At 43.0% G+C, this 26,844-nt stretch overlaps 1 protein-coding gene across 1 annotated transcript in view; it reads left to right on the top strand.

Moving 5' to 3' along the window:
- tacc2 (transforming, acidic coiled-coil containing protein 2) overlaps positions 1–26,844 on the top strand; it is a 46,058-nt gene that overhangs the window by 15,803 nt on the left and 3,411 nt on the right. Inside the window, exons 7-22 of the mRNA XM_087850288.1 lie at positions 178–816; positions 4,396–4,674; positions 15,859–15,965; positions 16,862–18,275; positions 19,902–19,959; positions 20,065–20,272; positions 20,633–20,682; positions 20,847–20,956; positions 21,232–21,385; positions 21,804–21,950; positions 22,290–22,382; positions 23,179–23,238; positions 24,762–24,791; positions 25,444–25,584; positions 25,682–25,758; positions 26,702–26,745. Of these exons, the coding sequence (XP_087706414.1) occupies positions 178–816; positions 4,396–4,674; positions 15,859–15,965; positions 16,862–18,275; positions 19,902–19,959; positions 20,065–20,272; positions 20,633–20,682; positions 20,847–20,956; positions 21,232–21,385; positions 21,804–21,950; positions 22,290–22,382; positions 23,179–23,238; positions 24,762–24,791; positions 25,444–25,584; positions 25,682–25,758; positions 26,702–26,745 (3,611 nt within the window). The remainder of the gene's footprint in view (positions 1–177; positions 817–4,395; positions 4,675–15,858; positions 15,966–16,861; positions 18,276–19,901; positions 19,960–20,064; positions 20,273–20,632; positions 20,683–20,846; positions 20,957–21,231; positions 21,386–21,803; positions 21,951–22,289; positions 22,383–23,178; positions 23,239–24,761; positions 24,792–25,443; positions 25,585–25,681; positions 25,759–26,701; positions 26,746–26,844) is intronic.

Here is a 26,844-nt window from a genome sequence, read left to right as displayed (position 1 = left end):
TCTTACACAAAACACACTGCTCAACACAATACAACAACATACCTAGAGCACTTCACCCACACACATCCTCTTGCTCACACACACATTTTTGATTTGTGAGTAATTCCTCGAGCATGTGCTATAAACTAAACAACAAACCCCCCACCCTCTTCTCTTCTTCTGTCGTTTTTTTCTCAGACCCTTTCCATCTCTGGAGTCTCCTGAACAAGAGTTTCTCACTCCGACTGAGGAGATAGCAGCTCCCGTGAGACAGGAGAAGACCCCACCACCAGAACTAGCAGCGGAGGAGACAGCAGAGATCCCACCTGTGAATCTTGTGAAGAAGCCAGTAGACCTTCCCAGACCTTTAAAAAGGGCAGGAGATCTCCTAGAATCAACACATGAGATAGCAGAGCTTTCCAAACCACCGCAGAGTATAAAAGTAGAAGAAGAAGAAACAACAAAGGCAGAGCTTCCAGAAGCAGCCAAGAAAGAAGAAGAAGAGCATCTAGATGAGGTTCAAGAACCAAATAGGAAGCAAGTTACTTCAACAGAAGTAGTGAATGAGGAACAGGCAAGAGAAAGGACAGATGAGATCCCAGAACCAACAGCTAATGATAGTGAGCTCGTAGAACCAACAAAGTATGAAGAACCAGAAACAACAAAGCCGACTACAGAGTCCCCACAGTCAGAGGAGAAGCCAGTCAGCGAGCTGCCAGTGGAGCTAGTGGAAAAACCTTTAGACATCCAGCCTGTGGAGCCAGCTGAAGTCCTAGCTGAGGAAACTGCAGCGACAGAGGCTGTTCAGGATCCGGCTGCAGAGCTACGGGACAGTGGGTGAGTGTTTTTGCTGTCTGTATCACATGCTTGTCATATTTTTGAATTGATGCCCACAGTTTCCAGTGGAAACACCTTTCACCGCTTTAAGTAAAACAGCCAACTAATGTTTCCTTAGAAACTCCTTTAACCAACAGACTCGCTCTTCTTCACACCGCATTCGGGGTCTGGATTGAAGAAAAGACGTCCATTTAACCCCCAGCTGAACTGAAGTTTTTGTGGTTTAGTGATTTCCCAACTGGAGATCATTTATAATTCAAACAAAGGAGATTTTGTCATAACATTTCCTTTGTACTGATCTGTCAGATGCATTTCATTGGAGCGAACATGTGTGTAAAATAGGGAGCTTTGGGGGACATGTGCTTCACAGGTCAGCTGTGCATGCCGCACATTTAAAACTGATTTACGTGTGCTTGGAAAACAACCTAGGTGCATTTGTTTTGGCTTTCAGACACTTCAACGGTGTCTGGGTGACTGTTCTGTCTACAGGGGTTTAACAGTGCCTACGAACTAATAAGAATCTCAGATGTATACTGGTTTATATGTAGTTGTTGAAATTTCCAATTTAAATAAGTGCTGTAAAGCAGTGTATCAGTCAGTGTTAATGTAAGCATTTCAGCAGCACAAGTTGGACTGACTAATTCCTTTAGCGAAAAGCCCGATTTCTCACTAGAATTAGGTAAAAGCACAATGCTTTTCCATTTACCTCTCCGTGGGATCCATCCCTTTCGGCCTATCTTCATTAACTCCAATTCCCTTATTTGTCACTGTCTCCGACCACATGCCGTGGAGCCATCCCACATGCCAGATTAGCACTTGCTGTCTGTCAGTCTCAACACTTGTCCCATCACTGCTGTTGGATCCATACAGCATTGTTCGGAGCAGGAAAAAGGAAGAATGTTATTTCCCTGAGGTTTCATCAAAAGATACAGTTACTGTTGCGTACATGTGCCACAGAAACAAACGTGACAGCATATGATATACGATATGATACGCGGGTGTGTGTGTGTGTGTCTGTGTGTACATTGTGTTTTTTTTCTCTCCGCCCCCGAAGGCTGTCCGAGCTGTCAGTCCTACTCAGTCTGTGCGGCTTTGTGAACTGAAGCTTGTAGTGGGAGGAATTTGGGCAGGCACTCAGCCCCACTGAAGTCATTTGCACAGACCAGACAGAGTGGAACAAAAGCCAGGGTTCAGAGAAACACTCGAGCATGTGCTGCGGTGCGAGTTTGTTTGACAGAGTTAGTCTGAGAGTCAAAGAGAGAGGAGAGGAGGACTGGGACGTGCGGTCATCGGCTCCGCTGTTTTGGAGTTCAGGTCATTTCCATCGCTTACTGTAATTACTGTAACCTCTGAAGTCGTGTGATGGCTGAAATCTGGGTGAGTTGACAAACAGTAGCTCTGGTAGTTTTATGTGTGCATGTGTGTGCGTGTTTGCGTACGTCCTTCCAGGTGGATGCAGCAGATGGTCTGTAGGTAACTAGTTCTAATTATGCTCTGCCTCTGCTGACCTCACCAGATGGGTGGAGGGGAGGGAAGAGCAGAGAGAGACGAAGGGAAGAGAAGCTTTTCCAGAACTAAGTTGTGAAATGAAAGGTGCACCTCCTCCCATGTTAAAAGAAAAAACTCTAACAGGTTAGAACACGTTATGCTTCCTTGGAAATCTCCTCAGTAATGGTAAAGATCAACACTAACAATCAAAGTTTTCCATAAATCCAGTCTAAATCATAGCTCTGTGATTTAATAAATGTTTTTGGGTCTTCCAGGAAACATTGAGGGCTCGTGACTGCATTACATAAAAGTATCATATAATTTTTTTTTCTAAAAAGCAGCACAGCTTTTTTTTTTTCTGTTGAGGAACGCAGGAAAACAGCTGTGACTCTTTAGCCCAGAATGTGGGATATTTCTCAAAACAGAGGTAGGATGTCCTATAACCCACATTGTACTGTAAATAGATGTGTTGCCATGGTAATAGTAGGTTCATTTGCCTGTGCCAGCACAAGTGGAGTAAAAAAAACCCCACTTTCATGCCTGCTTAATAATACTTTAAGCTCAGCATTGGCTAATGATTATGAAACGCGCATTCGTGTGTTCTTAAACAGTCATCCTTATAAACACTCATTAAACACACTCTCTGGACTTTGTGTCTTGTTATTTCTTGTTGGTTGCTTTTAACTTGTGTGCGTGTGTTTGGCTTGAATGCTGTATTTGGCAAAGTCATGAGCATGGGCGTTAGAGGGTCGGTGCTTTTTTCTGAGAATTGTCATATCTGTGCTCTCTTTGAACTGCCCGTGAGGTGCCTTTGAGTAATGCGCACAGCTGAATTACTTACAGTAAACTCTGTATTGAGCAGACTCCAGGTGTTAATGCCAACAGTAGAACTAAGCTGTTTGATGTCTGGCTGTAAATGAGCACATGTGCTCCATCTAATTTGTTCATCCCACTCTGGAACGAGAAGCCTCTGTTACTTCATGCACGTTGGATCTGGAGGCAGAACCCGGCTGGAAATCTCCAGCTGTTAACCTGAGCGGGTCAGCTGATATTAGCTACATTAGAAGGCAGCGAGTCAGAAAATACCCCCCAGGACCGCTTTTGTCCAACTTCGGAGGCAGCAGTGAGCTTTATGACATTTCTATGCTTCTATTTTCAAACTGCATGTGCCAAGTTGGCCGCAGATGCTGGCACATGTATAGCTTTGGCCTTCTGGTGTAAGTTTCTAATTGTGGGTAAAAAAAAAAAGAGGAATGGGACCAAATTAAAAACAGAAAAAAATCTGATCTGAACCCAGAGAACATTAAAAATCATGTATGCATGATTGCATCAATTAGAAAATTCCCTGCTTTGTAGTGGAATGATAATAACCACACTGTTAAATGTAACCTGTAACTTGCTGCGCCCTTAAGAAAAGCACACACCCTCATTAAATGTTATTAAGTTCAGGCTTTGCTGCAGAGAGAGGGCGAATAACTGAGCTCTGTTTCAGTCTGACACGAGCTGGCAGGGGCATTTAAAAAGTGCAGCTCAGCAGATGGTTGAGCGTAAGCACACGATACATGTGCTTTACTTTATGGAGGCATTGTGAAGCTCTATTTTCCAGAAGCGACTACTGGGATATTTTTAGCACTAAACAGGAGGCATGCCCCAAGTGGGGAACAGCTGCAAGGGCGTCCATCGCCTTGCCTGTCAGATTAGAAGAGCCTACCACTCCTGATAAGCAGGGCCTGGATCAGTGCCAAATCCACTCCACCAGGTGGCCGATGATGACAGAGCCGCACTCCCTCAAATGGGTTACTTCTCCGTAGGGCAAGCATGGACTATCGTGTAAGGGGAGCGATGAGAGAGGTGACAAAACGTTCTTAGGATGGTTGGAGCGAGTCTTCTGTTTTTCAAGTCGCTGCTAGGTTTAAGTGATGGCACAGAACAGAGCGATCCTCCTTACATTTACTCTGCTCTGTGGTGAGTTTACTTCATGGGCCATTTGGATGGGAATTTGGAGAAAAACTGAGTGGGAACTCCGAATTTCCAAACTTGGCTTTCATGTTTTGGTCTGTTTGTTGATGTTTTGTGTTCCCTCCCATGCAGGCCCTCCTTCAGTGACAAAGTAGAGAGTGGTCACCTGGCCCCCGCCTCTCCTCAACCACTACCCTCCGATCACCACCTCCTTCCTACTCACTTCCGAGACACCGCAGAGTTCCCTACCTCCGTCCCCACACTTCCAGAGGGTCACACACTTGAAGCCCTACCAACCCCGCCTGCGTCCCCCTGTCCTCCTCACCCAGCCCCTGCCTCCCCTCCTGCATCTTCTGCTGACCCCTGTGAGGATGTTTACCCTGCTTCTGCACCCTGCCATGTCCCTTTAAGGTATGAACATGTGGCTGCTCCTGAATCTCTTCATCTTTTTGGCACTTGTAAAAAGGTGATGTGACTGTGTGTTCTCATTCAGTCCTTGACGTAGATTTGCTGACACTTGTCTCTTTAGCGTGCTTCACAAAAAGTAGTCTTCTCCTTATCCTGTTAACTGTCATTAGGTTCAGGTCAAATTACAGCATTAAACTGACATCTGGCACACTTGATTAACAAGTCTTGATTCTTAGAGGTACTAAACAGAAAACTAGTCAAAATCAATCATCTATGCTGTTCAAATATTCAAAGCTAAAGGACTATTTTAGCATTGTGGTTAATATTCTTATTTAGTTTCTAGCTGATTGTATAGAGACATCTGTTCAAGTAAACAGCAGGCAGGTGGTTTTGTTACTTTAGCATAAAGACGCGAGATGGGGGAAAGAAGCTACCTGTCCAAATATAAAAATCTGTCTTCATATATCTTTGTGTGCTTGAATATGTCTTTGGTGGCTGCACACTTTTTTCCAGTGAGAAGTAGACGCACATCAAAAAAGACACTATTATACTTTCTGCAAACCAAGAAAAAAAAGATAAAATGTGTTGTTTTTTCTTGTGATTGGGGAGAACTGGGTTATATTTTGTGTCTTTGGGCTAAGTTAAGCTAACTAGCTACAAGCTCCTGCTTCATATTTACTATGAAGTCATATCTAATTGTCTGCAAGAAAGCATTAGGTGTGTTTGCTTAAATATTGATTTATTCCTATATGAAAAATTGTGACATATATATCCTGACAGTGCTGACCATATATAGATAAATGATACACAGCATTGTTGACATTTTCTATATAAAGAACCACAACCCCAGTCTATTACACCACTGACAAAATTACAGTATACCATTGCTATGCATGTCCACCACATGGACTCAAAGAAAATAAGATTTGCAAAATGTGAACTTAGTGGTCATGGAAAGCCAAATGCATACTGTATAATTGTGGCTTGTTAATGGTGAAAATAGCAGAAACCCCAAGACAAAATGTACCTATTGATGCTTAAACATTCTGCAGTTTTTACTATTGCAGTGCAGTCTGACCAAGTAGTCACTTAATGTGGTATAGCACATATCTTGACCTTTAACTGGCTGTTTCAACTTAAGAAACATTATTTTTCTCACTGAATTACTTGACACTGTGATTATTATTTTATTGTTTCAAGTATAGTTTATTCATTTAAACATTCCCCTGCAGCCGCTTTTGGCCTTTGCAACTGTATCATAGACTTTATTGTATTAGAAGGAATGACTCAGCCACTTTGCCTGTTGCAGTGTCATTTACCACCAGCAGAGGGTTTGCAGAGTCCAGTCTTCATGTTGTGTTGCCAGACTGTGTCTGCACTCTGCCGTCTGGATGCTGCAGTAACCTGGAGCACACATGAATACACCTCAGCTCTCCTGTGCAAGATTATGCACATGTGCTCAATTAGAGCAAATGACCAAACCTGTTTTCTGCACATTTGGTTGTGGCAGATGTAAACTGTGTGACTGTTCAGCTTTGTGAGCATACCCCTCACTAAGAGTTGATTTTGAGAATGCAAGGCGAGCATATTGATGCTACATTATTTATATCTGAGAGGCCTGCTAGATAGAACTGGAGAGGAGTGGAGCACCAGTGCGGTAACATTGACTGAATATTCTGATTGGATGCTTGAGTTTCTCATTTATCTGCACGCACAGCAACAGTGCCAGTGCGGCTGTATATATACATTTAATCTGTAGATTGCGTTTTGAGTTATGTGCACTGCAAAAACACCTCTTAAACACAGATTATTATAGTATTGGAGTGCATGTGCCACACCCTCTCTGCTCCTAGACATTAATTTGACATTACTATGAGGTAATGAAAATGCCAATATGTCAAAAAACAAAAACAAATGTATATTTTGTCCTTTTTTCATAAATGACTCATTGATTTTCATGAGTAATAATTATATCACTTTGAGATGAATGCAACAGAGCCAAAATAAATATTCTGAATAATTAATCTGTTAAAGACTCCCACACATCTTAGAGACATGCTTTTTTGTGTGAAGTAAGTTCCTGACAGCTGACGGGATTCTGGCAAAAGCCCTAAAAAAAGCTCCTCCCGTGCCGTTACATTAATTGGCAATTCATGTATTTCAGAATATGGACAAAGCAAGATTATAGGATTTAAACAACTCACGCTCTTCTTTGAAATGTGTTTGTGGCAAATGTGTTCTCGCCGCTATTTTACGCGACCACATGACTGTAATCAGGATACTAGACTGATGGCTATCTCAGCTCCAATTTAACAGCTTCTTTTTCATTTTGAGGTGCTCCACTTACTCTAACCCTATCCCACTGAATCTCAAGGTGTGGTGGAGGAGTGTACTGTAAGTGCCAACTCGAGGAGTCAGTCCCACAAGTGATTAATGGGAGGAATGCAGGTTTTTCTTGGCATATAAGAATTAAAGCTTGAGACTACTCTGCTCAGTCAGCAGCTCCAAGGCAGGAGGAGCATGTGTCGTCATCTAAAGTCAAGATTCCTGTAAGATGTATCCTAGAACTGCTTTATTTAATGGAACGAAAGCATAGCTATTCCAGTCTCCCTGTACTTAGGAGTTACACTACAAACATGAACAAATGCGGAGTTAGTGTCCCATTTTCGATTATTGCCACAGCTTTGTCACTGGTAACATATTTGTCGGTGACCCCTCGTGCCCCGTGGATGGGAGCGTTGTGACCCGGAGGTGAACACTCCAATCAGGAAGTGAACTCTCAGTACAGCTTTGATTTGCAGTGACCCTTCCCTCAAAGGGCAAAAGTGGGCCATGGAAGCAAAAAGACCCCTACTGCTGACAGAGCCATGGATCGTTCTATAGCTCACTGCTGAGGGGTATCTATAATTTTCTGAATTTTTGTGGTCTCTTATGAAGTTTTTTTTTTTGGTGCCACATTATTCGATATATAATTGCTTTTGTTTGTTTTTTAACTTTGAAACTTTACTTGCTCTGAATGTGGACCCGCTACACTGAAGTTCCTTTCATAATGAAGCTTTCTACATCATAAAATTCTAGTTGTGCCTTAAATGATTATTTTCCAACATGTCCTGCATTCTGCTATTCATATTTAATGCAGACAAAGCTGTGTGTTGTGGATTTTAAATACACCTAAAGTCCATTTCGAAAGGACTTCAACAGGGCTTTTTGCTGCCAAATATATAAATATATGTATATTGTATACATATATATATATATATATATATATATATATATATATATATATATATATATATATATATATATATATATGTATATATGGATTGTGATGACCCCGATTCTTCTTGAGTGGCGTTATGAATTTTTCAGATAACTCTGCCAGAGCTATATCTTCCAGTGCCTGAGTCTGCTGAATTTTTTATTTTTTCATTTTTTTCAGCGTGCAGTCGAAGCTCAAGTTTAAGGCCAGGCCCTTAAAGCTGCGGCAAAAGGTGGATGTTTATGTCAGACATTCAATATGACAGGAACATGTACTCCACAAACAGCACTGCCCTAGATACTACAGCCTGTACATGGAATCATCTAGAACTTGTATGTGCTGAAGTCTCAAAAGGAGTAGAAAAAGAATAGAAATAACATCTTCTTTTGTTTTTTCTACCTAATTTCTCTGCACAGAGATTAGTTTCCATTTTCCAGATGTGCTAGGCTCTTTCCTCTTTTTTTGGTTTTACCTTGTATGTTGACCATGTTCACCATGCTTCTGTCTTTGTGTAAAGCCTCTCCACTCTTCAGATGAAACATCACATATTATTCTAAGTGCAATAAAAGACCTAGTGAAGGTTCCACATAATGCCAGATGGGGAGACTTGTCTATACATGCTCCCACCCAGCACACCCAGTCTCCACCCACTTTCGTGTTGCCCCCCTTCCAAAGCAGCCAATCTTGGGGCAATACTGGGTGATCAATATTTTTTAGAAGGGGTCTGTGTTGTGAGTTGTGGGTTTTGAGTTTGCTTGTCCCCTCGGGTCGTGGAATATCGATTGTCATGCCCATCAGAGTCTCAGATCACATCAATATTCTTTGTGAAAATCAGGGTTAATGGACTCCCATGTTTACATGCAAACACTTCCCCCTTTCAAATGCTGTGTTAGGTTTTGGGGGCGGAATTGGAGATTCCCCATTTCATTGTGTTTTTTTTGTCCTCCCAGGCAAAGATAAGATACCTGATACCTCGATACAGCAACTCACTGTGACGACCAGTCCCTCGGGCTCATGTTATTGTAGTGAGTCCTCAATTCCTCACTTTCCCATGAGTCTACAATGGATTTATTCTTCTCATATTTCCAGTGCCTCTCTTTCCTATTGCTCATTGACAGTCAGTAGGAAATATATTGTTTCTACTCTTATTTCCAGGGCACTGAACATTCTTTGTATGGCACACAGAAATGCATTAAAAAAATTTTTTTTTCTTTGTTTTTATAATTTGTGGTTTTTTTCATAGAGCCACTGTTCGACTGTCTTCAAGGGAAGACTATAGTGGAGCTGAAGTTGAATAACACACATTCACACTCACGCATAGTTTCTCAGAGTCTATTGTTTACCCCGTGCATCACTCTGGTTGGCTAAGCCGAGTGCTGGAAGCTTCCATTGTGTGAAAAGGAGGCACAAAAATGACATTTTCACTATGCAGCTCATTGCACGAGTCAGAGGGACCCTGGCAGGAGAGAGGCAAATTTGCAAGGTGCTGGTAATGCGGGAGTGAGGGACGAACAGAGTGAAGGGGAAAGCGTCTCTTAATCAGACTGGATTTGGGGGGAGAAACGGCTATTGTTTGGCTACCCCATAGTTGCAGTAGCAGATGAAAAAAAAAAAGAAAAGCTGCTTGTCTTTTTAAAGGCACAGGAGGCTGGTGTCAGGGGAGAGAGTGAAGGAAAGAGGGGGGAGGAGGCAGCGAGAGCAGCAACACCGCTCAGCGATATCAGCAACCAAAGAGACAAGAGGCACCTCTGAGAGACTTGCATGAAAACGGGATTACACTTACATCCTTTTTGTTTTGGTTCGTGCCCTCTTTTACATCCTGCTCTTGGATATTTTGTTCCCTCCTGTAGCTTATTTTAACGCCAGATGTGAAGCAGGAACATTCCCCGTCTGTAGAGGTGTAGAGGATCGGGGATGATGTGCATAAAGTGAGGAGCCCTTAATCATCCCGTGTTTTGCTCCTGATGCAAGAAGCTCGCTCATCCTCTGCACTGCAGCACTGTACGCTCAGCCAGCCTCCGATACAGGCTGCCTGCCCGCCTGCTCTGCAAGGATCACCATCAAAAGGAGGAAGGGGTTTTGGGGGTAGCAGGTGGATGTGGAGGGTGGCCGGAGAACAGGAAGAGGCAGGGGGGGGCAGGGGTGCTGAGCTAGTTGAGGATGGGAGCCAACGAGTCCATGGAGCAAGGACAGAGTCCCTGTCCCTCTCAAGAACACATGTGAGTGAACTTAACTTTAACTCCTGCATCGCTGCTCAGTGTGGCGTCTGAAGGTGTTCAGAGGTGTGATCAAACCCATTAACAAGGAGAACAACATCATAGATTCATTGAGAACTGAGATGTACTGACATGTGGTGTGTTTGTTTTCTATGAATTCATGGCTTTGCCTTAGTCTTTCATGCCACACGAATGCTCAGTGTGCCGTCACTTGTGACTATAGGTGCATACAGGGCTGATTGTTGGTTATGTCACCGATATGGCTGAGACATGAAGGCTGAAGACAATCCCTGTGGCTCACTTTTTTGTTTCCCTCCTCTGTTGTTGTTGTTTTTGAAACCTTCCCACTTCAGCCTATTAGCTCTTCCCTATGCATTCTACTTTCCAGCCTGTAACGCTCCAGTGTAGCCAGCTGAGGATGCCAGTATTGTTTTGTTGTTTGCTATTGTGATGTCAACAAGGATGAGGAAGTCGGAGCACGTGTGCATGCAAATGCACATCGTTTTGCCTGCGACTACAGCACGGATGAGACCTGGCCCAGCGGAGCCAGAATACAGTGCAGCAAGTACTGCTGGGAAGCTGGTGGGGTGATGTTTCGTTCTCTGGGAAGGAGGACGCGTCTGACGCGCTGGGAGTGGGACGTGGTGACTGTGTTGAAATAGAACACGCTGCATGTGTGTGTGGCTGCATGCGTGGGGTGGGAGGGAGTTACCACGGGAATATCAGTGGATGAGAGAAAGGGAGTTAGAGGGAGCGAGACGGAGCAAGAGTGCTCCACTTTGCTTTGTTTTATTTATAACTCAGACACACTACTGCGCCCGGGGGAGCAACAGAGGAGAGAGATCAGGGAAATGGATGAACGCTGGTGTTTGTGTGCTGTAGAAATTAAAGATTAATGGCATAATAAAGTCATTTTTCATCTTAAAGTCCTACAAAGTCTAGGCCTCGGAGGACTGGATACTTTTGTATTAATATTCACAACTGCAGAGCTGTCCCAACCATTAATTGTACGACTTCTACTTTACTCCATCAGTTGTGGAACACTGTTTAAGGCACTAATAAGAAGCTTTCACACATCAAAACATTATATGTTACTAATCGGAGTGTAAGAAAAAAGACCAAATTACTGACTTTTAGTTCTTTTCAGTCTCATTTTATTTTAAAACGTAAAACAAGAGTCCAAGCTCTTTAATCATTAGTTATTATTAATCTCTGGTTCTCATGTCCTGTGTTTCTCCCTTCATCCTTAACTGGTTATACCAGATGGCTGCTTCTTCCTGAGCCTGGTTCTGCTGGAGGTTTCTTCCTATTAAAAGTTTTTTCTTTCCACTGTCACCAAGTACTTGCTCATAGGGTGCCGTCTGATTTTGGGGGTTTTCTGTTTATTACTGTAGTGTCTTTACCTTACAGTATAAATCATCTAGAGGTGACAGTTTTTGTGATTTGCTGCTATGTAAATAAAATTGAATTAAACTGAATGAGGACTGGGGCATTGTCTCTCGCCTACCTTTGCTTTCCAAGGTAGGAGAACGAACCAAGCATCTGATCTCATAATCCAAATGGAGAGAGATGTTGCAGCCCCCTACTTGCCGATCGCCTGCTTTACTGGCGTCAGCCTGGCCTGTTGCCTTTTAATGTGCCATCTGCTTACAGTCATTGGTCAGATTAGGCTAAGTGCGGTATTACTCATAAAGATTATCTTAGCCTGACATTCTATCTTAATGGCTTCCTTGTTCTGAGACTTTGGACAAATGACCCCAGATTACAGGTGATCGCTGATCAGAGTTGACGTCAGCCTTGATGGAGATGAAAACTTCAAACCATCTGCTGTTTGAGAGATTATTTTGATAGTGCAGGTTCAGTAATCAACTGCAGATGTTATAGTTATTTGTGTTTTTTTTCCACTGTAAATCCTCTGTAGGCTGCTGCCTGTTAATCCCATCCTAGAAACTGTGCACGTGCTTTTGTAAAATGAAAATAGGTTGTAGCGTACAATGGCTATGATGCAATATTTCATATTCAGACTCATTCATCAGTAGGATAAATGTGTCGGAGCTCCCTCTGTTGGCCTCTGTAGTTAAACTAGGACAGGCATAGTATGCCTCTATATTTCATTATGATGCCATATTTTCCTCTTCCTTCTCTGTTCCTAGTATAGATCAAAACACAGCGTTACCTTATTAGAAAAGACACTTTGTAAAAGTTGCGCCTTTTTCATTATCTATTTTCTTTGGTGATAATTAGTTTGTCACTCATAATTGCTATGAAGCATCCAACAGATTAAGTTAAAGATTATTGCTACTGCTACTTTACGCTGTTCTTTCCCTTTTTGTTGGGGGGGGAGTAGGTTCTTTGTTGGCCATAATGCTAAAAGCAAATCACAAATCTGCCCGATGCTGAAACCCGTGCAGAGCTGAGAGTGGAAAAAAAAATCGCTGGATCAGGAGCAGAAAACAAAGATGTAATGAATTGTAGAGGTTTAGCTTTGGGGGTGTATGACAGTCAAGATTCGATGGAGGGAGTGTGCAGCAGCTAATCCTTTAAAGCTAATCAAACAGCAGCTTGGAGACCATCAGCCTGCCTCTAGTCCTCCCTCCCTTCTTCTTTTCCCCCCATCTCATTCCACGTCTCCTTATTTCTCTCTTTAGTGACGATGCCAGATTTACTCTTTTTGCAAAAACGGACGATTGCTCATCTCAATTTACAATTTAAAATTTATTCTTTTGAGCCAGATTCTGTTTTTGTGTCGCTTTTAACCCTGCCTCCCATTTCTCCCGGCGGCTCTCCCTCCAGCGCTCTGAAAGCTGTTTAGACATACTGCGTTGGATTCGGTTGGAAGCAGCGACACAGCTGGCTGTCTGAAAAGCAGCATCTTCCTGCCTCACGCTGCAGAGTTTCTGTCTCCAGGCAGTCATCTCAGCCTGCGAGAGGCTGCTATTAACTGCTGCTCTCTTTGTCTCCGCTCGTCCCCATACCCCGACTGCTCTCCCACACCCTGCTCATCTTCTTTCTACGTTTCATCAGCTGCTATGTAGCACAGGAGCTGCTTCTGATGTGGTTGCATTAACACAGTCGGCATTCCCCGGTGATTATTATTCATCTTATTAATTTCCATGATATCCACATTTAATTATATAATTTCTGCCAGTGTTTGATCGAATAGATGCCAATGGAATAAATTAGAATAATGATGGCCAATAAGGACATTTACTGGATTAAATAATAGCGCAAAAATAAATAGAAAGTGATCATGTTTTTCTTAATGAGCTTTGAACAAAAGGATGCTGATGCAACAGCTTCGTACCTCTGTGTAGATCTACAGTGTGCATTTATAGCATTTCACGTATCATAATATACTTCACTCAGTCAGCTGTGGGGGCCTTTTTAGGTTGTGTGTGTATTTTCAACAGCGTGGATCCAGACAGCTTTTCTTCTTCCGTATTCGTGGAACATATGGCGCGAGCAACCTCTAGTTACCATAGCAACACTGTGTTTGCAGTTGCATGAAAAATGCTATCCACAAGGACATAAACAGAGCTCTGAAATGAGCCCTAATTACTTTGTTATTGCCTTTTTGCTTTATTTGCATACATCTGGGAAGTAGAAGCTTTTGAGAGTTGATTTTTTTTTTAAATTTAAAAACATTAACTAGGCGGCTAAATTTCTTTTTTATCGATGAATTAACTGAGTGGCTCTATTTTGTACAGTAAACCTAGATCGGTGGTCTGTAAGCTTATTTGCTCTTTGCATATTACCCCCTGTAAGTGGGTCCTTGTCCTTGAAGCTGTCTGTGTCACTGCCTGCCTGACCACCTGAATGTACAAAGCAGTTACTAGTGACTGATCCAGATGGATTTGTAGGCATACCCGTCTTATCCTGCTGGGACACACTAGGCCCTCACAGAGATTACAGCTCTGTCTCACATCTAGACCATGTGCTGTCTCATCTGGCATCACAGCACCTTTGCAGAGTTAAGATAAAAAAACAAGTATTAATTACGCCCCCCTAATATTTGATATGCTGTTGGTGTATTAACATTCATGTTTTAGATGCATGCGATACTGTTAGTTTAAATCTCTGCTGTTGCTGTAATGTAATGCTACATTACTGCTAGCTTGCTTGGTTTCTATTATTGACCACATTGAAGGCTTAAGTGGTGTCCCATGTGCCCTTCTCATTCATAGTACACATTTATTTGAGCCATTGAAAGCTTTGGAATTTGCCTGGGGGGGAAATCTCTGTATGTCTTTGCTTGAAGAAAAGCAAAATTTGTTGAATTCAGGCAGGAATGGACAGTATGAATAGAAAAAGATTAAAGGGTGCTGCAACATATATTACATGCCAGTTGAAATGGTGTTATTGCAGTACAGTATAATATACAATCCAAGACAATGAGGTTTAACTGGCTGGTGTGTTTTAGACCTGTGCAGTGTGGATATAGCAAAGATTTTCAGGAAAAAAGGAGGCAGGGGTAGAGGGATGGAGGAGTGAGAGAGGGAGAGAGAGCGAGAGAGAATATAGTGTAGTGCTGGAGGTGGGCTTCTGCAGGCGGTCGCATTTAGATTGGGAGACAGCATTTCCTACTGAACAGGAGTGGAGACAAACTGATATGGCTACAGATGACAAAGAAGAGCAGCATGAAAGGACTGTAGATTAGAGACAAAGAGATCCGGATACTAGACGACAGAGAGAAGAAGACAAGGCAGAGGGAAGGCTGCATCCAGGATCCTATCTGTGGGCTCCTACCTGTGTGTCAGGCAGTAGCTCTGTGGTGCGGAGAGGTGCAGCCCACCAGCAACCATGGCAGTGAGTGCGTGGCAGGCTCTGTCTCCACTGCAGTGGGCTCGATGGGGCTGGGACACTCTGCTGGGTGGGGCAGGAGACGGGAACAGCCCAGACGCTGATCCGGCTCTGGGGCTCCTTCGCCGTCTCTCCTGGGGCTCACGTCATGACAGCATGATCAGGGCTGCCGGGGAACCGGTCAGACAGAGGTGAGACAGGATGGGGGACCGGAATCATATACCGTCAGATAATCCATTGATCAGCATAGCATTAAGCTGGGTAGCCAAGCTATGTTTCCAGCTTCACTGCCACTTGTGTACTTGAGTGTGTTTTGCTGAGAATGATAAGATGTACTGACTTTATTTGCACGCAGAAAGCTTTAATTTCTCATTGTTTTAATTCAGGTGTTTCCGTATTTCCTGTGTATTTCCTGTATTTTATAGCTGTCATATCTCATCAAGGCTCTTGAGGCTTTCTGGTATATTTGAGTCTTGGTGTGTGCTATGTAAGGTAATGCTTAGTCTCAGGCGTGTCGTTATCTGTCACCTCACTGCAGATTCAGCATTCTCATTGGAGCACCTAGAAGTGAAAACATAAACACATCATAGCCTGGAGCTTTTTAAATTTTTTTTAAACCATCACACATTACAGGAAATACTCTTACTGACATTCCCACATGATGTACTGCAAGCGTGTAATAAAATGTGTAGCCTCTGATTAAAAATACCTCCAACATACCGTGACATAAAGAATAACATTAGAGCTGCACGACTGGAAAATAATTCTGTCCTTCGTGATGATATTATCTTTCACTTTTTTCTTGAGATGGATGGATATTTATGTTAATGAGCCTGATACGGGTCGTTATAGTCCAGTGGGTATCGGCTTCACAGCACCTTTCACTTAATGTTTCCTCATCTTTTATTGTAGGAGCTCAGACTCTGATGGCGCTTTTGAGACCCCTGAATCTACAACTCCAGTGAAGGCTGTTTCTCCAGCTGAGCCTCAGATAAAGCAAACAACATCTGACGAGAAAGGTACAGCAGGACAATTATTTCATGATCTTTGCTTAGTTTTCTACCGATTTAAGCTGTTTCACTATTGAAAAAGTGTTGTTCCTGGATGGATTGTTACACCACCTAGTGGAATGAAGTTGTAATTTAAATCTACCTTTTTTTTTTTGCCGTGTCAGCCTACAGCGCTCAGAGCTACAGCTCTGGGGACACTTTATTCTCACTTTAATGTGGGTTTTTTTCATGCCTTTTTGTCCAGTTGAGACATTCATTGAGTTATTTATAACACATCCATCTCTACAGTTTAAAGTGTCACACAAAGACACTCACAGAGCAGTTAAATTCTACCATAATCTACAGTACTGTGCAAAACTTTGGAGCCACCCCTCATTTCTTTATATTTTTCAGAAAAGCAGGAAATAGGTGCAGCAGTTTATTAAAATATGTGCAAATACAGATGGGAATAAATAAAGTTTTTACAATTCTACTGAGCTTAGTCAATATTTGGTATGACCATCTTGATTTTTCAACACAGCCTGAACTCTCTTAGCAAAGCTTTCGTGCTGAAAAATGAATCTGTTGCCATTCAGATGCTTACCAGATGGTACTGTGTGGTGGATCAAAATCTGACCATATTTTTCTGTATTCATAAATCCCATCAATTTTGACAAGATTATCAAGAAAAGGCTAAAACGCCTCCCCATAAAATGATTGGGTCTTCACTGTACTTTATTCTTTGGCAATCACCTTGCAAAAATATGATTTCATGCCTGTCTAACTGTATCTTTGGTATTTTTCACTGATTCGAAAAAAAAAACAAGCAAGAAAAAAAAACATGTTTTGTTCGACTTAATGGTTGGATTAGTCAGACTCTAGAAATCTTTGTCTTATGTTCCACATCTTTCAATCTCCTTTTGCAGTAGAAGACACCTCAATCACTGATCCTACATCTGACTTCACTGCAGCTGAACTACCATGCCATTCTGCGTCAAATACCTTTGATGAAAACAAGCCCATCGCTGCCAGTGGTACATATAACATTGACTTTTTTGCTGCAGAATCAACGACTCACACTCTAACCCGTTCTCTGAGCCTCCAGGGAGGAGAACTAGATAGTTCTGCTCTGTTGGATGGATCAGCTTCAGGAGGTTTCCGTCCACACTCCGAGTCTTTCAGTGTAGGGACTGAGAGTGCCCCAGGGACACTCCGCAGGCCCAAGAAAGGTCGTCCTGGGTCTGTAAAGAAAAAGCCTCTTCTCAGACAGAACTCTAACCCAGAGAGCCCAAGGCCAGACTCATCCAGCAGCACCCCAGAAATTAAGAAGCGGGTGAAACCTCTAACAGCCAGCCCTCTCCAGGCTCAGGAGGAAACAGAGGGAGGCTCTGCAACACCGAGTCCTGGAGGAACGCAGCGAAAAGCCAGAAAGACCCGTGTTGAGACTCCTCCTCCCCTGCCAGAGGAGACCAATCATACCACCCAAGAGGAGAGCCTTATTGTTCCTGCCTTACCTTTATGCCAGGAGGAGATACCCCTCCCTGAAAGTCAAGCAGACAAAGAAGAATCCCCCATCCCTCCGGGTGGCTCCTACAAATGGGATCCAGACAATTTTGAGAACATCAACCCCTTTAAGACCGGAGGTAGTAAAATTGCCAATTCCCCTGTTTTGGGTCGTAAGGAGCCTGTGTGTGCCCCCATTTCCACCCCTCTAGAGAGTCCCCCCATCCCACCTGAGGAACCACATCACCCCAGTCCACCCGCTCCTATTAGAGAGCCAATCACGAATCCTGAGGAGCAGCCCATTATACCCAAGCGTCAGTCACTAAGACTGGAGTTTGACTACTCCGAGGAGAGTGGTGAGGCATCACATCAGGCCTCTCCTCCACCTAAGAAGCTAGGCAAGAAGTCAGGTGCCAAGATGCCTCTGAGGAAACCAAAGCTTGGGCTGAAAAAGGCGCCTCCAGCACAGACAGAGCAGCTGGACAACATTCCTCCGGCAACTCACAACAGCAACGAGGATGAAATCCCGGCAACTAAAGCATCTTACACCTTTGAACTCGACAAGTACGAAGATCCAAACTTGAATCCATTTTCTTCAAGGAAAAGTATCACCAACTCCCCCAAACTATCCAGGCCGCCTTATGACTTTGATGACTCCATAGACCCTTTCAAAACCTCCAACAAGTTGGCCAATTCCCCTCCTAAGACTTCTGCCTCATTTGAACTGTCATCCAATGACAATGATAATGAAAATGACAATGACAATGACAACCTCGGGGAATTAGAGGACCAGAACCAGAACAAACCTGCCAAGAAGAAGAAAACTCCCATCAAATCGTAAGTTCACTCTGTATTACCAGAGGATTGTCTATTCACAGAAAAGTCTGCATCAGTCTGTGAGGGTTTTAGGTTAGTCTGTGTTTGTATGTGGTTCTCTAGCCAGTTTTGCCAGTGTCCTCTGTCTGTCTGTCTGTCTGTCACCTGTGTCTGTGTATTCTCATATGTCACAGGAAGTCCAGGGGTGTGTCTTCTCTATGTTGTTTTTTGTAAGTACAGGGACAACACAGCCATCCACCCTTTTGCCCTCTAATTCAATCTGGCCCTCTTTGAACCAGCATGTTGCCCTGTTGTCCCTATTAACAGAAACATCAAAATCATTTGCGCTCGCTATTAAATCACTGAAACTCTTTGAAACGTACCCATTTTAACTGGAGTATCCATGCCAGTTTAAATCACCCATAATCCCTCCAATAGAAGATCCAGTTAGTAAATTAATGCTATATTTCTATTGACTTATGGATGGATAGTGGTGAAAAACTCTTTTGTTTTTTTGTTTTTTTGCTTTCCTTTTTTACACTGAAGTATCTGCAATAATTTTGTTCATCTGTATCCAGCTGTAAGTGTTTAACAAAGGAGGTGCTGGTGCCCCCTCTGGTGTTCATTGTTTGCTATTGATGAAAGAACGAAAGCTACAGTGTATCAGCGTGTGCCACATACAGTTTGAAACAGGCTGGACCAGTAAGAAGCTACCTTTCTTTTAATGCAGTGAACTACAACTTAGTGATAATATTTAATGAAGGACCCAGATATCATAAAAAACATGTACAATGTCAACAGTATGTTTTATTACATGTGAATTACAGCAAATTTGGCTCAGGCCACATATCTGATACTACTGCTATTTAATATATTTTTACAGGGATACATAACCCTTTTATTAATTCAGGCATGCATTACACATTAAACACTGAGCATAAAAACAACAGGGTCTATGCAGTCCTGTGAAAAACTAAGTACATCATTACTGCTTTGATAGGAATTAAGGGGGTAAGTAGTAGCCAGGTGCTGCTAATGCACCTGATTAACCGATCATGAGCAAGTGAGAGCACTGAAGCAGCACTGTAAAGAAAAGTTGGTCAAAATTCCTCCACAACAATGTGAGAGACTGATAAAGTCAGAGAAAAAAGAAAACGGCATAGAGCCGTGTGAAAACTTGTTTTTGCACGTGACTGTATGTGTTTACAGTGTCAGTAAGTGTAAAATTGGATAATTCCTTCTAAAGGTTGTTGCAAAGTTCTAATAATTAAGCTACAGTATTGTTTACCTCATCATCATGGTCACTAAACTTGGATAACCAAGCTGCTCATAACATAATATTAATTTTCCATTACTCTTCACTGTCCAGTTACTAACTATAGATTCAGCCCTCTTCAGAAGCATTTCACTGTTCAGTCCATTTCAGCCACACACAGTAAGCAGCACTGTTGCACATGTGGAAATGAACTATGCAAATGATTGTTTTTTGCAATGATGATTTTATGCAAAATCCAGTCTTTCCAACTAGCTCATATTTTAGCATCTACGACTACACAAATGCTATATAAATGTGCAGCAAATGCAGAATTAAATACAGATAATGATTGACTCTAGAGTTTGACGGTGGATCTTTTTATATCCCCTCAGTAATACTTTCAGAGTGAAGAGGTCGCCAAAGAAATCACCCTTATCTGACCCATCACAGGTATGTATCTGATATGCAATCTCGCTTGGCTCTCCCGCTTTATCTATGTGCATTTCTCCCTCTTTCATCTGTCATCACTCTCTGTCGCCTTTTTTCGTGTCGCAGGATCTTATACCCGCAGATGAACCTTCCTCCCTTCACCAGCAGGATGACCATGCCACAGATGAGGAGAAACTAGCCTCCTCCACCAGTCATAAGTGGGCAGCCCTGCACGACATGGATGGAGATTTAAACTCTGACCAGCAAGACTTTCCTCAACCGTGCGACCTTACATCCTTTGTTAATGAGAACAGTCTTCCTAAGGAGACTCCAGGTGAGGCATAACTGTCTGACTCTCTGTAACTCTCGGTAATTCAGAGCTTGTGTCTGGATAAACCCTTACATACTGTATATGAATCAGAAACTTTACCTTTTATTCATACTGCTGTGTTATAGATTTTTCTTGTGGCAGCGATATAAGTCTGCTGGCCCAATTCTGTACTACCCTCTGACTTTACGCAAGAGCCAACGCTTCCCAGAGGCTATCTGGTTCACCCCATCTGGGTCAGAGATGGGAAAACAAACAGCCCTGCTTCGTTCTCTGAACTCGTCAAACCAGAGCTCAGCACACCACTGATGCGTCTCTTCATTTTGTTTACTGTATCTAATGCTTTGTTTTGCCTTTCCCTCTCAGTACAAGACTATGAAATTGAGTACATGGAGAAGATTGGCTCCTCTTCCCCAGTAAGTATTTAATATTACAGAGAGATTGTATTTGAGCTTGTCTTATAGTCACTACTTTTAGTATTTATAGCATTTATTTTACATTGTTTGTGTGCTATATGATATCTTAGCCTTTAAAAGTAGATAGTCTTCGTTCTTTTTTTTTAACCTTGTGTGTCTTTTAGCCTCCGTCTGCAAAGAAGCCATCTTTGTACTTGAAGTTGGACTCAGTATCTGACAACTTAACCAAAAATACATGTGCGCATGGATCTGAACCCAGCTCCCCCTGCACAGGGTAAAATAGTTTACTTGTTACGCTTGCAACTTTGTTTCTTTGCTGTATTACATAATGGTTTTGTTAACGTATACTACGTGAGTTTTACACTGCATTTTTAAGTCCCTTTCTTAGTCTCGTGTGTGCTAAGTGTACACCACAAATAATGTATAATGCATTCGTTTCAGCTTCTTCAGCAATGTTTTCATTAATGCCGCCGTCCATCATCTGCGATGCATTACATGCCGTGCCTTTCCCCGCCTCATCTCCTGTTGGGTTTTTCTCATTCTGTGCAGGAGTTTTGAAGAGATGGAGGCCCAGATTACAGCAGGTATGAAGACACCCGTGCTCAGCTCCCGGCCTGGCCCCGAGGGCTCTGCTGCAGACAAGGGCAGGAAGAGAGAAAGCGAGGTGCTCAGTCGAACACAGAGCACCGAGATGGAGGAGCAGGTAAGTCAAGTGCCTTTGTGGACATTTAATTACAGTTAATTTGTTGTGCATAGATGTAATTTACACTCATGTCTAGTCATTACCATTTAAGGGGAAACTGTCATGTTTTTTGATTTCGGAGCATTTGCACCATGCTATTGTTTAGTCACAAGGGGGAGACAGTGCCACGCTGTAAATGCTTTGTCATAGGCTGTGACTCAGCCCTCCAAAGTGAAAACTATCAGTCACAGGGATTCTTATTAAATCCTTGTCACTGATAATGAAAAGCCAGTCAGTCACACTAGGTTCCCAGCTCAGATTCAGCAAACCACCTCCCAATGCTGCCACTCAAAAAAAAATCTCAGCGCTTGCTTTGCCATGCTGTCCCCCTGCCCCCCCCTCCCTCCCCTTCTGCCTACTCCTCCTGGCGCCCTTGAAGCCCCCTAGCCAGGGCCCCGTGGAGGCACTTGCGCCAGCCCTGGCCATGCCCCTGTTAGACAGGCTGTCTGAGTGTGACGACCCCCTGCAGTACCTGGAGCCTGACCTGGCTGAGACCAACCCCACAGCATTCGCCCAAAAACTGCAGGTGTGTTGAGAAACCACAGAAGACCCTACTTGATAAATTTGCCGACCCATATTTGGGCCTTGATATTTGTCTCTGTGTGTGTTTTTGTACAAAACATTATTCCCCGTTGTGTCACTGTGTTACATCCTGCCTTTTCATTTTCCCATTTTTTCCTCCTCCTCCTCCATAAGTTGCAGTTTTTTTTTTTAGCTTGCTGGGTAAAATAGATTACTGGTGCATAAAATGTAGATGGCAGATCAACTCAAATTTCATGTGTTTCCCTCTTACTCTGTCATTCTTGGGCTGCAACCTCTCCTCCCTTACCACTGAAATTCGGCCCTCCCAATGTGTGCGGCCAAGGAGGAGCTGGTGCTTGCTGCCCTGAGGATAGAGGCTCTGCAGGTAGCCAAAAACATCTCTCAGTGCCCCTCCCTCTCCACTGTAACCCCCCAGGTACTGCGCTGAGTCAGCCTGCACCTGCTGTATGCAAGTGTGTGTGTGTGGGTGAACAAGTGTGTTTGCAAGAGCAAAAGATGCATCTTGAATGAGAGATTAGCGAAACGCAGGTGTGTGTGAAATGCACATTTGCGTGACTGTGTGTGCGTGCGTGTGTGTGTGTGGGTGTGTGTGTGTGTGTGTGCATGAGTGTGTCTCAGCCTGCCTCTCCCTCCCCTTAAACACACCATTTTGAGTGTGACTGTGAATCCATGGCCTTATCAACATGGTGGCTGTGCAGCTGCATCCACAGTCCCGCCACCTTCCGCGTTCCCCACATTGGACTCTAACATGGCTTGATGCGTCCCAGCTCCCACCCTGACTACCAGCGAGCTCCATTAAGCCTTAGGAACCAAGTGCTGTGTCTTAGTCCCTTGCCTTTGTGATGCATGTTGGGCAACATGCATGTTGCCTGTTTCATGAGAAACTTACGTCAGCATGAATGTGACTGGGAATGTCTCACATTAGACTCGGCAGCTGAGGAGTTACATATTACGGTGCAGATCTGTTGACGTTTCATGATCACCTCCCCAAATCCCAGGTCACATTCTTGTTTTGTGATTTGGTCCATCTATTTGACTAACAGTACTAACAAAACAGCGTTAGGCAGGGTAAGTAGTACCTGGGAATTTGCTGGTCCAAATTCTGAGGCAGGTGCTGAACTTAAACTCTTGCAAGAGTTGGAGCAGGGCACGCACTTCCCACCTACGTCTTTCCTTCCATGTCTCATGCTGTTGTCCCACGCATTTTACAGTCTCGTCTCAAGAAACCCAGTACTCGGCGGTGGAATATCAACGGTTCACCCTTACTCAAAGTAAGAGCAACATAGTTCCCCCTGTGATGTGTTCACGTCCACCCATAGCGCAGTCCAAGTACTTCATCATAAACACATAGTTTTTAATGGCTCAGTATGCCAGCAGACCAGATTAATGTCCTGAATATAAGCTTTAAAGGTGATTAAAGGTGTTCATGTCTACACTGGTTAAGAATTATAGCTTACTTTTTTGTAAAACCAAGATAAGGGCAATAAACGCTATTATTCATAGAGTTTGAAGGTAATTGCACTCCAATTAAAGCTGAAATTCAGCACTTTAGCCTCCTAGTACTGGACTGTGAAGCCAAAACTGTCATCCAAATTCTTGCAGACTCCACTAGATCGTCTAGTCTAATAGATCCATAAATTACAGAGAGTCCATTAATTTGCTGCCTACCAAAAGCTCTTTGTGAGCTGTTTTGTGCAGTTACAGCTATGTATTATGTCTGTTGTAGCCTTTGTGCATCTAATAATCAGTCCTCTCTGTCTTTGGGGGATGTGGCTTCAACTTGTGTTTTTGGCTCTTTTTTGTTAGTATTAAATCTACAATTAAGGCATTTCGTGTAAAGAGAGGTTAGATTTCAGTGTGCTCACCTTGTCTGTGTCTGGAATTGCGTACTAATGTGTTATTTATTATGCTGAAATCATGTGTGTGTTTTTTAGCCAGTCCCACACATCTCTGCATTACCTGTGTAGTACCTGACGTGCAGACTATTTCTGGAGGATTATTAGAGTGTGCCAGCAGAAAACATATCTCACAACATAACAGACATTGCTCAGTGATGAGTAAGGCAGCAGAAATTAAACAATCCAGTTTATTTTCCTTTTTCTATTTTTTAGTCATTACTTTGTGCATCTCAGATGAGGTTGGGTTACCATGGTAACTCATCTCCAACTTGAAACCTGGTTCTCACTTCAGTAGTTAAACAACAGTGAACATTTTGAGTGTTTAGTTCATGGTATTTCAGGTGCATCGTTGAGGTTTTATAAACGTGAGTCTTTCCTCGCAAAACAAATACAAAGCAGGTTATCGTTAAAAATCTGAATCCTGAAAAGTCTGTGACATTTGCCTGAAGTACTACTAAATGAAAAAAGCTCTTTATTTAACATGTGATTCAGGATGATTTACTAAAAGGGGCTTTTTGTTAGCGGATTCTTGCTGCAGCTTTACCAAAGAACCACAGGTTTGATTTGTTTCCTTAAAGTCTCTGAACCTGAACCTTTCTGTATTGGTAGATAAAAACCTAATCAGTATCTGACTGATGTTTATTGTTACTTGACCGTTTCTGTCCAGAGAAGTAATGCAATTAGCTGTACAGCCGGACCAAACGCTAAACTCTTTCCAAAGTAGTGGTAGACCTCTCCGTGTCTCCTGTGACCCCCCATCATCAAATCCTCCTGTAATCCCTATCTACCAAGGATAGCTAAATCCTTTTCAGAGTTTTCAGGGAACCAAACGTGGTACTAGAACAACTGTATTTTAATATGATAAAGTGAGGAGGCTTTTATTTATTTTGTCATAGGTTGCAACGGACACTTGGAGATGCATTTGGGTTTGTAGTGTCTATACTGTAGATCTAAAGTCTGACTCTTTCTAATGATTAACCCTGAAGATTTTCTGATTCACCTTAGCCCTCATCACATTACAGTCTCTGTAGCTGTAAAAAAAAAAAAGAGTTAAATCCTGTTATTCTAGGAACAACGGGTAAGACCTGTTAACTATGCTCTAACATGCTTTAACATTAGACTAACATATCTATCCCTTGCTGCCCAATCTGCCCCCCAACCCCCCACCCCACCCCCTAACCTCCCTCTCCTGTATACTATCAGCTGCTGCCCACCTTCCCCTCTGTTTTGCTTGGACCCAATCACATTCAAGCTATTTCAATAAGCAGTTGACCAGGACTGCTCGGCTGGGGCCAGCATCAGCCAATAACACGGCTAATACTGTGGCAATGAAGACTGTTTCATCCAATCATGTAGCGGCTGACCAAGTCTTCAAGAACATCCCTGGCTTGCCTCATTTTGTATTGTTTTTGCTGTGTGGCACATTTTGATATAGTTTGAGGCTGCCTAGCAGTTTGGTTCAGTCCAGAATGTGCGAGTGACCCTGAGGGCGAGGGTGTCCCGCGGTTGCCACAGCCTCGTTGGTAACAGGTTATGCTTGCGTTCCTTTCTCTCCTCTCCTTTGCTCTCCGGAAGCAGCACAGAGACGTGTCATCTTCACTAGAGAGTGGCGTGTCCAAGAACTCGCTGTACTCCAGGACCACGGCCAGCTACATCGAAGGGGAGAGTCCCCACTTGCCCAGAGAACTGGACCACTCTTTGGGAATTGCACGAGAGGAGGTGCCCTGAAAATATTTCTTGTTCCTCCGTAAGTCATTGTTTGTTCCTTTAAGTCTGCATCTCACATTTAATGAAATGATTTTGTCTCCATCCTCAGATTGTGACAAAGGAGAAAGAAGTGCTGGAGTGGCAGAGGAAGTATGAAGACAGTCGACAGGAAGTGGTGGAGATGAGGTAAGAAGAGACACCTTGGGTTGTTATCGCTTTCATACACCAGGGTCCCACACGCAGACGCTGAAGCATGAATCTAACACCTAGCTGTGTTTCGGACTCCGCCCATTATCAACTGCTGAATATCTCAAGTGGTTTATCTCGCTTAAGGTGTCAGACAAGGCAATGATTAATGGGAGACTGGATAGCCATTTAAAAAAAATCAACACCTCGTCCTGTTAGCAAGGAGTAGAGGTGTAAATGTAAATGTAGAGGTTTTACTGTTAAAAAGTTATATGTGAGAAAATATCCTAGGTTATGCTCAACTAACTGAGCTCGTAACTAGCAGTAGCTACACTTGTTTCATGATGATCAGTCTAGGTTAAATTCATGGCTTCCAATTGGGGTTTTGGGAAAGATGTACAGTAAAGAAACTTTACTGTGTGTCAGCAGGTGGCGGGTGTCAGCTGTCTGCTGCTCAGTTAGTGTGGATAAGTCGGAGCTTACTTCATTTGAATGATTAGGCTTTGGATAAGGAGAGGCTAAGAGGCTAAGGGGAAGGCATGGCTAATCTATCCTCTTACCTCTGGAAACTTGCTTTTAAAAAGACGAAGCTTCGTACTGGGTCCTGTTGCTTTTCTACTAGTTGTGTCGAGACACTTCAAACAACAGAAATTCAATTTGATTTTGAAAAGTTGTGCAGTAAATTTTGGAGCTAATTCAAAGCAAATTCTCCATTTCCTCTAAATACGGCGCATTTACTGTAAAACTGGACCGCGATAAGTAGCTTACAGGTGTTAGCTGGAAGGGTTCGAACAACAGGCGGGTGGTGCAGGGCTGCACATGTCAGAGGGAGAGATGGAAATTTTTGCAAAAAATAGATTTCTTGGTATTCGATGTGAGGAGAGTCTTCTTTTTTTACTTTTTATGTGACATATACTGAAGATTTGCAACTTCTCATCCATAGGAGAATTGTAGCTGAGTATGAGAAGACGATTGCCCAGATGATAGGTGAGTTCACGTAACCATAAGCACGCAAACTTTATTTTAAAGCTGCTATTTTTGTTTCTTGTACTCTTCCACTTTATTTTACTCTTGTTCATTTGCAAA

The sequence above is a fragment of the Neolamprologus brichardi genome, chromosome 13 (genome assembly GCF_056152115.1).
Source record: "Neolamprologus brichardi isolate AB-2024 chromosome 13, ASM5615211v1, whole genome shotgun sequence".
Lineage (NCBI taxonomy): Eukaryota > Metazoa > Chordata > Actinopteri > Cichliformes > Cichlidae > Neolamprologus > Neolamprologus brichardi.
Note: the sequence above shows the minus strand (reverse complement) of the source record. Positions and strands in the feature narration are given on the sequence as shown.